The 14,930-nt window shown below is 39.9% G+C and overlaps 1 protein-coding gene across 2 annotated transcripts in view; it reads right to left on the reverse strand.

Annotated features, from left to right (window-relative positions):
* The window catches only part of LRCH1 (leucine rich repeats and calponin homology domain containing 1), a 222,550-nt gene that overhangs the window by 106,164 nt on the left and 101,456 nt on the right, over positions 1-14,930 (reverse strand). For both annotated transcript variants that reach the window (XM_055426088.2, XM_055426087.2), the window contains exon 2: positions 2,404-2,548. In XM_055426088.2, coding sequence (XP_055282063.2) covers positions 2,404-2,548 — 145 coding nt within the window. The remainder of the gene's footprint in view (positions 1-2,403; positions 2,549-14,930) is intronic.

Genomic DNA, 14,930 nt, shown 5'->3' on the forward strand with positions numbered 1-14,930 from the left:
GAGCCTGATAGGCTACAGTCTATGAGGTTGCAAGAGTCGGACATGACTTAGTGACTAAACCACCACCACATAAATGGGACCAAACATAGAGAAATTAAACCAAATGAGAAATGAAACCATTACAAGAAGAAAACAAAGTTTAAAAAGTTGGGTGCTTAATGACCCCTTTCTTTCTTTCCTTTCTTTTACCCAGAAATACATCACAAAACTCTGTTTACAATATGCCAAACACAACTTCAGCCATTAACAATTCCAATAAATTCTCTCTGTTCTTAACTGAAAGACTCCTGAGATTCATATTCCAATACAGTCTTTCTACCATATGAGAACAGTAACATTATTCTACCTTCAACTAGCCTCAACATAAAAATCATCCTATCAAAAACAATTTTATTACTGCTTTTAAAGCAAAATATAAATGCTGAGATTAGATTCCCTAGTATTTGTAGAATTTTATAGTTTATATCACGCCAGAAGAAATATGTCATCTATACCCCAAGGTTTCTCCGTGTATATATATTTAATACTGTACAACAATGCAAAGTTAAATCTATTTACTTGTTACAAGCAGGCTGCTGGAGGTGAAAATATCAGGAGGAGGTAAGTTAAATAAACATACCAACTACGTATGCTCTTGGGTTATTTCCCCTATTTGGGCTGGGACTAGAAGACAGATGTTTTAGGGAGATAATAAGCCATATCTATAGACATCACTATGCTGGCTCCATCAGGCAATTCCAGGCAATTAATATTCTGCTGCAGCAGAAATGGTATGAATGGTTCTTACACCAGAAAACTCAAATGAACTAGAAACCTGGAAAAAATGAAAGTTGGCTCTGTTGAGTTTCTAGTAGTAATAATAATAATAGCCTACATCTTATTTACCAAAAATGAAATAAAGGCCACTTAAAAACATGACTAGGATTTATTTTTCACTCCCAAGGGAAAAGATATACAGTCCTAATGAGATGCAAAGGAAACCCATTTTTTACAACAAAGAAATCGGCAGAAGACTTCTATCAGTGGTAAACCAAACTAAACCAAACAAATAAAAACCCTAAAATATAAATGATATTATTCTCTATCATAAATTAATACTATACCTGGTTTACTGGGAAACTTGCACTTTGAAGGCTGGCATATTTGTTACACAGCACAAACCCTGCTAGTCAAGTGCTATCCTTTGCAAAGTAAGATAATGCAACTGACAAGAGTGATGGCTACTCAGGCTTGAACTCTGCAACTTTGTTTTAATGGTAGAGACAGACTTGATAAAACAGCTCCCCCTCTCTCCTGATATCCCAGATGTGAGCCAGGATTTAAGTATTCAGTTCAGTCGCTCAGTCGTGTCTGACTCTTTGCGACCCTGTGAATCACAGCACGCCAGGCCTCCATGTCCATCACCAACTCCCGGAGTTCACTCAAACTCATGTCCATCGAGTCGGTGATGCCATCCAGCCATCTCATTCTCTATCGTCCCCTTCTCCTCCTGCCCCCAATCCCTCCCAGCATCAGAGTCTTTTCCAGTGAGTCAACTCTTCGCATGAGGTGGCCAAAGTATTGGAGTTTCAGCTTTAGCATCAGTCCTTCCAATGAACACCCAGGATTGATCTCCCTTAGAATGGACTGGTTGGATCTCCTTGCAGTACAAGGGACTCTCAAGAGTCTTCTCCAACACCACAGTTCAAAAGCATCAATTCTTCGGCGATCAGCTTTCTTCACAGGCCAGAAAAGCTGACAGTCACAGCAGTGAAAGTCTAAAAACTAGGCCTTAAAACTCAGTTTTCTTAACTTCAGGGCTACTCAGTACATTAATAGGTTACACTGTGTTGTGCTTAATCAGAGAGTCAATACAGACCACTGATCCAAACTCACCTAACACTGACCTAATTTAATGGGCTAAAGACAGCAAAGTCATATCTTGCTAGAGTGGCTCAGAGTTCCTTCTCAACTTTCTCTAGTGACCTAAGGTGAACAGGTTCAGTCAATTCTGGGTAGCAAATCCAATGGTTCCAATAACCTCCAAAACCAGGAAGGCCCTAATTTGCCTCAACCATCAATCCTTTCTCACTTCCTTCAGCCTTCCTCCTCCAAAATCTACATCAATATCTGAAGAAAACAGACCAACAACCTTCCAAGTATCCAACAAACAAAAAGTATAAATGATGCTGTATCAATTATCTTAGAAGTCAAAACATCTTGCCCTATTGACACTGAGAAGTCGAGCACCAAAAACAATATTAATGGCACTACAAACATATTATAAAAGATATTTCTTCAATAATCTTCATGTGATTTATTTTAGAAGGTGATCAGAAAAGATCAGAGAGAAAAAAAACTGATAGAAATGCAAGTGATCTTTTTTTTTTAATTAAATTTGATTCCCTAAAGGTGTCAACCTACCTTAAATTTAAGTAAGTCAGCATCTGTAGATTAATGATGGCCTCCGGAATGACTCTGATACAATTATGATACAGATTAAGAATTTCCAGTGATACAAAATGGCACAATTCCATTGGAACTTCAACCAGTCTGTTTTTAGATAAATCTAAGAGAAAAGGAAAGAATATTTTGTCAATAAATCTTCAACATAATCCAATACAATCTTATCAACTATCAATACCTTTTCTTTAACACATTTTATTTTTTTTCTAATTTAATATAAATTTATTTATTTTAATTGGAGGCTAATTACTTTACAATATTGTATTGGTCTTGCCATACATTGACATAAATCAGCCACAGGTGTACATGTGTTCCCCATTCTGAACCCCCCTCCCACCTCCCTGCCCATCCCATCCCATCCCATCCCTCTGGGTCATCCCAGTGCACCAGACTCGAGCATCCTGTATCATGCATCGAACCTGGACTGGTGATTCATTTCACATATGATAATACACATGTTTCAATGCCATTCTCCCAAACCATCCCACCCTTGCCCTCTCCCACAGAGTCCAAAAGACTGTTCTATACATCTGTGTCTCTTTTGCTGTCTCGCATACAGGGTTATTGTTACCATCTATCTAAATTCCATATACATGCGTTAGTATACTGTACTGGTGTTTTTCTTTCTGGCTGACTTCACTCTGTATAATAGGTTCCAGTTTCATCCACCTCATTAGAACTGATTCAGATGTATTCTTTTTTATGACTGAGTAATATTCCATTGTGTATATGTACCACAGCTATCTTATCCATTCGTCTGCTGATGGACATCTAGGTTGCTTCCATGTCCTGGCTATTATAAACAGTGCTGTGATGAACACTGGAGTACATGTGTCTCTTTCAATTCTGGTTTCCTCGGTGTGCATGCCCAGCAGTGGGATTGCTGGGTCATATGGCAGTTCTATTTCCAGTTTTTTAAGGAATCTCCACACTGTTTTCCATAGTGGCTATATTAGTTTGCATTCCCACCAACAGTGTAAGAGGGTTCCCTTTTCTCCACACACTCTCCAGCATTTATTGCTTGTAGACTTTTGGATATCAGCCATTCACATTTTAAAATAAATATTATAATCTAAATTTAGATCAACATTGCTTTCTATACCACAGTTACTACAGCTGTGATTCCCATTTCCTAGCATTACAGCCCAGTTCATACGGAAAAACAGAAGTACTACTGAAACAGTCTCAGCTCTCTATATCAGTCTGTAAATTCAGGCCAGGCATAGGGTAACTGAATCAATATTTACTTTTTTCTCCATCTGAAAACGGTTTCTCCCCCAGATGAGTATGTAAATCAAATCCTTTAATATATCTGAATACACGTTTGCCTTAATATAAATTATTTAATTCAAGTTTGCATTCATAACATATTGTCTCTCAGAACATGTCTTTTATACCTTTTCCAAACAAACACATAGTAGATACTAAACAAGTATTTCACTCACTAGAATTACTGAGTACCTACGATGTACTAGAAAGATAACTCTACTGTCTGTTAAGGATGGATACCGTGCCTGCTGCATGATCTGCAGTAAAACTGGCTTCCTTGGCCAAGTGTACCAAAGACAGTAACAGGGACTTCTCTGGCGGTCCACCAGCTGAGACTCTGCGCTCCCAGTGCAGGGGGCCCGCGTTCCATCCCTGCTCAGGGAACGAGACCCCACATGCCGCAACCAAGAGAGTTCACATGCTGAACGAAGACTCCATGAAGCCAAATAAATAAATGAATAAAGAAAGAAAACTTTAAAATAAACAAAGAGTAATAATGGTCTACACAGTAATATGCACATACAATTGATAGCATCACCATCTCAACAATAAAAATATGGAATAGTCCTTAACGTCCAAGTCTAGGAATGGTATTCAGTTCAGTTCAGTTCAGTTCAGTCGCTCAGTCGTGTCCAACTCTGTGCGACCCCATGAATCACAGCACACCAGGCCTCCCTGTCCATCACCAACTCCCGGAGTTCACTCCAACTCACGTCCATCGAGTTGGTGATGCCATCCAGCCATCTCACATGACTGTAAAATGCCATAAAGAACTGAAAATAATAAAGAGCTGCCACTCTTGAAAACAGTAAGTCAACAATAACAAATCACCTCGCCCTTAGTTAGGCAGGACTTAATCAGTATGAACAGAAGATGTTCAGTAAATAATATTTCAGATTTACTTAGGGAATCACACTACATGTTGTGTGTACCAATGAAACACAAATCAAAAACCGACCTCCCCAACTGACCTTCCAACAAATAAACACATAAACAAACAAAAGCAGGTTAGATGCCTTCAGAGGAAGAATTCTGGGAAATTTTTAAGGGACAATTCTGATCATATTTAAACCATTTCAAACCATGTGATAGGAAAGTTTTCAAATCCTTATTTAAATAGTAACAGATGATACTGATATCATCATCTAACAAAAAAGTACACAAGGAAACTACATATGAATCTCCTTTCTAAATACATGTGTGAATCTAAATTTTAAATGAGTCAAAAAATAAATAAATAAAATAAAATGAGTCAACAGAATTAAACACTTACCTAAAAAGATTAACATACTAGGATCAAGTGGGATACATTCTAGAAATATAAGTATTTTCTAAATTATTTAAACATGTCATCAAATAAAGAGTGAAACATGAAATAGTATACGATCATCTCTCCTCTTAAGTTCTTTCTTTCACTTCTCCTATGATTCACGCTACAATAAACACCTTTTAAGGTCTCTGAGAGTTTCAATAGGAAAGTCACATGCAAAACTATTAGCTGTCCAGGATCTGGCTTACAGGACCACCCTAATCCTTTAACTGAGCTATCTGGGATTTTTCCAGTTCTTTGAGAGTATTACTGATTATAAATAAAGTTATAAGGTGTTCACAGTGGGCACATGAATGCCCAGCCTACAATGAACAACCAAATGAACAGACCTCTGTGTCCACTGAGTTAGTGAGAATTTACCTATGTAACAAGCCCTTATCATCCTGGGTTTGGGTTCCAGTTTCTGCGTTAAAAGGGAAGAAATAACAAAACCTACACGCAGCTTAGACTCTTTCAATCCCTATAGAGAAACAGTTGCCTAGGTTAAATTAAAACAAAACTGAAATACAGGAAAACTACAAGTTTTCCTTTCCTATTTGTTTAGATTTGATAATATATTGATGGATTCATCAACATTTACTGAGTACATGGTTTCTGCAGAAAAGAAAAACACAGAGGACTATTTTTTTTTAAGTTTATAATTTGATAGATAAAAGGAGGCAAACCCTCAACCATAAGGTAAAAGGTTCTGATTGGGCTTAAAAAAAAAAAGAAAGAAAGAGGTAAAATCCGGGTGGGTATTTGTTATCACTCCTTGAGCACTCCCACTGAGCCAGACACCATACCTGGAGTTTTGCGTCTAGTAACTCATTTAAACCAACACAAGGAGAATTGCCAACCTACAGATGCGGAAATGAGGCTCAGAAAGCTTCTGTGACTTGCCCAAAGCCACAGAAATCAGTGACCACATTCACACCTAAGTATGTCTAACTCCAGGGCTGACCAAGTCCCCACAAGGGCCCAACCTTGCTCCTTGGAGTAATGGCCAGATCATGTATCCCACAGGCTAGATTATTAGGAAGATATGGCGATTAAATCTTCACTGCATTTTTACTTGTCCAAAATACAATAAAAATCAAGTCAACACGTTCTGTGTAAAAACCCAGAGGAACAAGAAAGTTAGAAACATTACGTTCAAAAAAGAAAGTACTGAAAACAATGTCACCTGATGGACTAAATTCTGGAAGTGGTTATAGGAAACTTGGTAAGTAGAAACTGGCTTAAATTGCCAATTGTCCTAATCTTACATAAGCACTCTGCTTCACTGAAGAGTTTAGAATGAGTTTTCAAATATGTCACTTATTTTTTGCCTACTTGGGTCTGAATATCATCTAATTCTCAACTAACTTTCTAATTGGAAGAAAGAGGGTGCAAAAAAAAAAAGGAACAGGTTTGCTTTCCTATGATTTACCGAGGCTCCTGCAGACATTATTTTATACCCTTGGGCACCCACTAACTCACCATGGGAAAGATGCCCAGAAAGGCTGGGAAAGTCAGTCTGGATTAAGACATTTTGACTTTGATAATCCAGAGTGGATAATCTGATTATAAACAATGGGAGGAAATATCATACAAATTAGTTCAAAAATTTTCCTGTCAGCTGAAAGCAAATAAATAAAATATGGTCTGATCCCTCTTTAAAAACAAAACAAAGAACCAAAAACAAACAAACAAAAACAAAACACACAAGAAGGAAGAAGAGAAAGAAATCCAAGATTTAGCTGTAATTAAAGTCATGAGCAGACAGTTCAGGGTGGCCGCACAGAGTGCAGTGTCTCTAACTGGGACTCTTAGAGGGCAGATCCTTGCTGGAGGCAGAGAGAAACTAAGCAGGAGCTGGGCAGTGGTAGTAATAATTACAGACAGACGGGAAGAATAAGAGTTCACAAATAACAGGCAAGTGTTAAGAACGCAATTTGCATCTTTATTTTGAAATACAACCCAAACCAGCTTGGGCAAATGAATCAGGAGCTGTGAAAAGTCCAGTAAGTTCTGAATGATAGAAATGTGTCAGTTCTTAGACTCGAGATAAACAGGGATGAAGAATTTGAGTTCATCTTTCTTGGTGCTGCTCTAATTCTGTTATAAATACATGGAGCTATGAATGAAGCCACTTATGAAATCTTTTCCTAAATAAAATATCTTCCTAGTATTTCTCAACCGTGTTAGTATACTGGGATCACTTAGAAAGAAGGCTTTTAAAAATCCTGAAGCCTGGGGTCCGTGGCCAGAAGTATCAGGGTGTGATTCAGGCATCCCTGGATGGCTAGTTGATACCCACTATCCCTTTATTTTCAGACTTAATTTTTCTGGGCTCCAAAATCACTGCAGAGGTGACTACAGCCAAGAAATTAAAAGACACTTGCTCCTTGGAAGAAAAGCTATGAAAAACCTGGACAGCATAATAAAAAGCAGAGACATTACTTTGCCAACAAAAGTCCGTCAAGTCAAAGCTATGGTTTTCCCAGTAGTCATGTATGGATGTGAGAGATGGACCGTAAAGAAAGCTGGGCACCGAAGAACTGATGCTTTTGAACTGTGAGAAGAGTTGGAGAAGACTCTTGAGAGTCCCTTGGACTGCAAGGAGATAAGTCAATCCTAAAGGAAATCAACCCTGAATAGTCATTGGAAGGACTGATGCTGAAGCTCCAATACTTTGGCCACCTGATGCAAAGACCCGACTCATTGGAAAAGACCCTGACTCTGGGAAAGATTGAAGACAGAAGGGGACAGCAGAGAATGAGATGGTCGGATGGCATCACTGACTCGATGGACATGAGTTTGAGCAAGCTCCAGGAAACGGTGAAGGACACGGAAGCCTGGCGTGCCGCAGCCCATGGGGTCGCAAAGAGTCAGACACGACTGAACAACTGAACAACAATCCCAAGGGAAAGGCAGGTGATCCACCCTCTTGGCTTCCTGTCCAAACCAAGACCCACCAACAGGTGACGCTCTCCTAGCGGCAAGCGGTTGGGTCTGGGAAGAGTCTTATTTAGAGAACAGTCTTGGGAAAGAAAACCGCACCAAGTCAGTTTGATTAGATTCTTAGTCTAAATTCCAGCTCAACTAGTTCCAGATATGATTGGAGCAACAAAAATCTGATCTGCAATGAAGTTTTACACATCATCAGTTGGCCATGATCATAGAAAAATAGGCGTTTTCTTTGTTGCATCTTCACCATAGCCTAGGAAAGCAGGTGCAGTGATCACTCCCCAGTATGTGTGGATACTGAGGCCCAGAGAAGTTATGTAATTTGCCTCAGGACACAGAGCTAGTAAGTGGGAGAGGCAAGAACTAAACCAGTAGGAAGGACACCAAAGCCCTGTTCTCAAACATCACTGATTCAGCCTCACAGGACTGCAGCTAGGGAAGGTCAGTTGTTCTTGTGGGGTATCTCTACTTTTAAAATAAATAATAAAAACAGATCCATTTTTTTCTTTTTTTAAAAAAAATGCATTTCTGATACCTGGTGAGGAGGCATGAAATGATGTCAAAGCTCTGGACTAGAAGTAAGTGATCTTTGACCAGGTCCTAATATCTTCTCCAGTAAGATGAGCCTGTGTCATCATGGCCTGGTTGCCCATCCCAAGCCAGATTCAGTCCGTCCTTGCTGGAAACCTGCCTGGGGCCTCGCCTTGCCCTGGGGAGCGGGGTCGACTGCAGCTCTGGGCAAACAGCCGGGCAGCAAACCGGAACCCCAGAACCACGTCCTCCCCGTGTCCGCTTCTTAATTGAAGCGTTCAATGAGAGCAGGGCAGCCAGAAATAAAAACAATAAGTTTCGCCCTGGCCAAAACAAGCTCTGCGAAGCCCTAAAATAAAGTAGCCAAATGAATAAAAATAAGCAGAGGAGCGTAGGAAAACAGTCAATGGAATCTGGTGTGCAGTCAGCATCCTCACAGGCACAGTGTTGTTTTTGTATAAAAAAGGAAAGTGGTGACTTGGGAGGGGCTGGATGATCCCCCACCGACCGGCCGCACCCCTCCAACAACAACATCCTGAGTTATCAGCCACCACAGCCACTAGCAGAAGGCTGACAGACCAGGACAGCTGGGAACCTCATTTGCAACGTCTGTGCTTTCTGGTCTGAAGGAAAGGTCTGTTGGAGTCCAATCATGCCCAGTTCCAGAAAAACCAAATGATCCATCTTTTAAGCTGAAGAGTAAATTATGTGACCATGGCTTCCCAGGTGGCGCTAGTGGAAAAGAATCTGCTTACCAGAGCAGGAGACACAAGAGACACAAGTTTGATCCCTGGGTTGGGAAGATCCCCTGGAGAAGGGAATGGGCAACCCACTCCAGAATTCTTGCCTGGAAAATTCCATGGACAGAGGAGCCTGGCAGGTTACAGTCCATGGGGATCACAAAAAGTCGGGCTCGACTGACAAACTGAGCACAAGGAACAGGGAATGGAAGTTTAATTTTAGCATATTAGCACCTACCATGATGCCTTAATAACTGGGTGAAATGTGCGTCCTTCACACATAAATCTAACCCCCCGACCCACAGACAAGCATATGGGCCCCACTGTCTTCCTAATACTGAAGGGACCCTCTGGGCCAGGCCACCTTCGCCCTCTTGCTCAGTCCCTCGCTGGGTCCATGGTTCAGAGACAATCCTTGGATGGAAGGATGGTCTGGGGCCACTTACCCTGTCTGGACAATCCGTATCCATTCTCCCCTAGGCAGGCAGGGGTCTCTCTAGAAGAATCTCAGCTACATCCTTCTCTAAAGAACCACTGCACAATGTCCCAGGGGTCTAACTACCCTTCCCTCCCCACTCCAGCACAGACACCCCACCCGGCCCCACGATTCAGCACCCTCAGCCCACTCCCCAGACACCTGCACACTTGGGAGTGCTCCGGAGTAAGAGACCTGCTCCAGGCAGTGAAGCAGAGCCCATGGGCTGCCTCATCCTTGACTCTGGAGATAAAACTACATGTCACTTCCAGGGTTAAACAGGCAGAACTAACTAATAAATGGATTCATGCAAGTTTTGAGTGAGTCAGTCAAGATCTCAGGCTACATCTCTAGGAGACCAATAAAAAAAAAATCTTGTCAAACACTAGAGAATTGTTAAACAATTCCTCTGTATGAACCATGAAGCTTTCCCTGATTATCTACTTAAAATGCCAACCTGTCTGTCTTACCTCCCCTTCCTCTGTTCTACAGTTTCTTTTCTGTCTTAGCACTTGGATAGTCTTCTAACATAGCGTACCATTTATTTATGTATTTTGGTTGTTCATTTTCTCTCTTCCTCAACCAGAATGTAAGTTCTGTGAAGGCTGGGATCTTTGCATTGTTCACTGGTATACAGTAAGAGTTTAAAAAATATTCATTGAATGAAGGTAGTAGGAAAGGCGATTCTTAGGTCAGATAGCTTGAGCTCAAACCCTGATTCCAGCACTTATAGTGTGTGCACTTGGAAATGATTATTTAATTTCTCTATGCCTCAGTTTCTTCACTTGTAACATGAGGATAGTACTGGTACTGGCTTCGCTGAGTTACTGGAAGGATTAATGAGATGATACACACAAAATCTTTACAGCAGCATCCACGCAGAGGGAGGGACTCTAATAGTCTCTATCATTATGTTAGCTAATGCTGGGTTCCGAATACAGTATTTCTAGCAAGAAAAAATGGCCTGGGCTGAGAAGGAGTGTAAAATCTAGCCAACAAGCAGAAGTACACCATGTGTACAAACGCTTCATAACAATACATCAGAGATGAAACAACAGACAAAAACAATGGTGCATTATGAGTGAAAAATTTGTAAGTTAGTTTGAATGTTACCCTTCCCAAGTAGAAGAAGGAAATAAGAAATAGAAGCCAGTTTTGGTAAATGCCAAAAAAAAAAAATATGACAGATCCAGACTCTTGGTCTGGTGAATTTATTAACAGTGGATACCTATTTAAGCCCACAGAATACTGAAGAGGTAATTACATACGGGGGTTTCCCAAGCGGTGCTAGTGGTAAAGAACCCACCTGCCACTGCAGAAGACATAAGAGATGCAGGTTTGATCCCTGGGTGGGGAAGATCCCCTGGAGGAGGGCATGGCACCCACTCCAGTATTTTTGCCTGGAGAATCCCCATGGACAGAGGAGCCTGGTGGGCTATAGTCCATGGGGTCGCAAAGAGTCAGACATGACTGAAGTTACTTAGCACTCATGCACGGCCTTTTACAAAACAAATGCATTGTTGAAATGTTGATAGCAAAAACCGATTTCTTTATGGTACCTCCCCTATCTAAAGCATTGCCAAAAAAATTAGGAAATAAAATTGTAAAAGACCACCATAGATAGAATTGGTGGGGGAAGGGGTTCCTGTCCCAAAGTATAATCATTTTACTTAATCTCTAAAAGGCTCACTCAGAGGCTGTTTACTCAACATAATTCTAACAAATGCTATTATTGCCTGTTTAGCACCACTATATTTTAGAAGCAACAAATAGATTCTAGAAAGAAAAGCGGTCATAAGAAAGTGTGCTTCTAACAACGACCAAAAAAAATTAACAAAGAGTAAAATATACATACACATTTTAAAATTTCAGTATTTTAAATTTAAAAATTCTAAATGTAATGGTCAAAACCCTTCTAAATATTATAGCACCAAATAATACTCCCAATGTTGAATAATCTAGGACTAGTTAACACATCTGAAAATTAAACTAACTTTAAAATGTTCAAGAAAGCAGGGCAGTGTCGATTTTTTTAAATGTTTTCATATAAAATTACTCAAAACAAAACATCTTAAATGGTTACAGCTTCTGTGAAATGACCCATTCCCTAGTGATTCTGTTTAGTTAATGAATCACTTCCCACTTCCTTTAAGAGAATTTTGGCTCTGAGACATAATAAAAACAGCTCATCTTTAAAATGAGAAATACCAATTTAAAGGGAAAACACTAATTTTCTTATGAAACATGAATGCTTTAAGTAGCATTATTTGCAATAGTCAAAAGGCAGAATTAATTCAAATCTTCACCAAGGGATGAGTGGAAAAGCAAAATGCGGTCTATACATACAATGGAACAGTATTCAACTTTAAAAAGGGAGGAAAGTTTGCCACATGCTACTGACATGGGTGAGATTATGCTAAGTGAAATAAGCCAGTCACCAAAAGACAAATACTGTATGACTCCATTTACACGAGGTTCCTAAAGGAGTCAAACTCATAGAGACAGAAAGTAGAACAATGGTTTCCAAAAGCTGGGGAAAGGCAGAACTGTGTAGTAGGGAGAGAGTTTCTGTTGCGAAAGGTGAAAAGAGCTCTGTGGATGGATGATGGTGATGGTAGACCCCAACATGGATGTACTGAGTGCCACTGAACTGGACAATTAAACATGGTTAACAGGGTAACTTTCATGTGACATGTTGTTATTTTATTACAATTTTTAAAAATGAATGCTTTTAAAAATGATCATGAAATATAAACATTATCCTGAAACCTGAAATTTCCCAGAGTAACAGAAATCACTAACCCTGCCAGGTGGGAAGCATAAGTAAAAGGTTAGCTCTGGGAAATCGCATAAGGACAGACAGCACATCTACACCATTAACGCTATCAGGCAGCTCTATGACTGGGCGTGCGTGGGAGCTCAGTCGTGTCCGACTTTGGGACCCCAGGGACTGTAGTCTGCCAGGTTCCTCTGGCTATGGGACTCCAGACAAGAATACTGGAGTGGGTTGCCAAGTCCTCCTCCAGGGGAACTTCCCAATCCAGGGATTGATGACCAAGTACCACTAACTCAGCAGTCACCTTACCTAACAGTGTTCTCTAGCTGCATCCATTAGTCTACATAGACAGATACCCTCACTCATCACAGTGCCAACCACTGGACATGCTGGATACACTTGGACCTCATAAATGTTGGAAAGAAGAGTGAATGGCAGTGCCTGGAACTCAACAGATAACAGTTGAGAACAGAAAGAAATTAGGGCATGGCTTCAGCTTTAACAATCTCGCAGGGCAGAAAGGAACAGAGACCCAGAGCCGGATGGTTAAATTCTAGGCAGACATGAGAAGAGACACAGTCACAGACTTTCCCAGGATGGGGTCTCCCGGGGTGCAGAGGAGCCCACGGGAGACAGAGCAAGGGGCTCCGGGGAACAGGAGATACTGTGGGCCAGTCCTCTGGCAGGTCAGACTCAGGGCAGTTGCTCAGGTGCTGTGAGCAGACCTTGGGTTCTCTGGAATGGCAAGAGGGAGAACAGAATCTCTGGAACTTTCCCTGGGAGGTTCTAGAGCTCAAGGGGCCCTTCAGTAAAGCACATGATTGCTGCTAGACTAAAGCTGAGCAGCTGATGACGAGCACCCACCAGCCAGTTCATGAACAGTCTCTGTCACACGGTAACTGCAGGAAAACTAGTTACTAGTGATTAAGGGATCTGACAAGCCCTGCAAGATGAGTAATATGGGGAATGCAAGGAAGGTGAGTCCCAAGGGCCCTAATGGATCAAACTCACAGGATTATACTGGAGTTAAAGGAAAGGAGGGGACTTGCTGTGAACAGAGCAGGGAGCAGAGAGGAACAGAGAGAGCTACCCGTGAACGCAATGGCCTTGGCCTGGCTGGAGCTTACAATCATCCCAGGTTTACTACCAAGAACGAAACAATGCACTGTTGTGACTTGATTACATAAATATTAAAACTTTCAACCATAAAAGAAATGTTATTTGGTGGAAAGAAAGTCCTTTATAATAAAAATGACCTCATCATAAATTTTTTCCAGAATTTTTACATTTGTTAGCTTTAGAAATCAAATATACTGTAAAAGAGTCTGTGTGTGTGTGCTCAGTTGTGAACGTCAGATGACCATAATCATCAATAATTAGATGATGATGATATTATTATTTAATATTTTCTTGGCCATGCAACACAGCCTGTGCCCTGTGCATTGGAAGCGCACAGTCTTAACCACTGGACTGGCAGGGAAGTCCTAGATTATTTTACTATAAATTTTAAAAACAGCAAATAGAAACATTAAGAAAGTTAACATTACCCCCACCAAAAGTAGAGAGGATGGAATGTTTTTATAGTTAAACAGCCCTTTCACATTTATTATTGATTTGGTCTCTCATTAAAAGGAACCCTTTTATAGGCAAATCAAATATCATTTTTTACAGTGCTATAAATAATCTCAGGCATAAGACCATGTAAGATCTTTATCAAAGATAAAATTATTGGCCTTCCAAGAGTTTCTAAATGGCAAAAAAAAAAAAAAATTAGTACATTTTTAAAGAGTTCTAAGATAAAGAAATGAATTTTTCCTTTTATTAATTCTACAGTACAGGTCCATTAGCCAGATAATCCATTATTCAAGTTCCCCAAATACTTGTGTTAAACATCAAGTAGAGTGTGGGTAATAGCTATCACTTTGAAACAGAAATCAGGCAGAATTCAAAGTTTATATCATATGGTGTCAATTATATCAATGGTGATTAATCTCAAATGCAGCAAAATTTTAAAAGCTATCCACAAGTCGTTAGTCAGTTTCACCATATTGTTTATAAGGTCAAAGAAGGAATCATTACTACAAACTTTATTTTTGATAGAAAAAACCTTAAAGATATCACCAGTGATGTTTTCAAGTAGCTATGATTCAGAAAATCTAAGGTTACTATAATATTTAAATGTAATATTCTATAAGAAAGCCAATCTTATATACCAATCCATTTGAAAATCCATACTAACCTCTTTATACATAATAGAAATACTGTTTTTTTTAATCACTAATGACATTTTATGTGTGCAGAAACGTTCAGAGAAGCCTTAAATTATTATTTCATTTTCATGTCCTTCTTTGAAAATAGACACAGTGTTTGGGGGAATTTTAAATTCAGCTTTATTATCTTTTGGATAAAATTAAAACTTGAAGTTTCAGATGA

Source organism: Moschus berezovskii, chromosome 13, assembly GCF_049115385.1.
Source record: "Moschus berezovskii isolate FMDL1 chromosome 13, NW_MosBer_1.0, whole genome shotgun sequence".
Lineage (NCBI taxonomy): Eukaryota > Metazoa > Chordata > Mammalia > Artiodactyla > Moschidae > Moschus > Moschus berezovskii.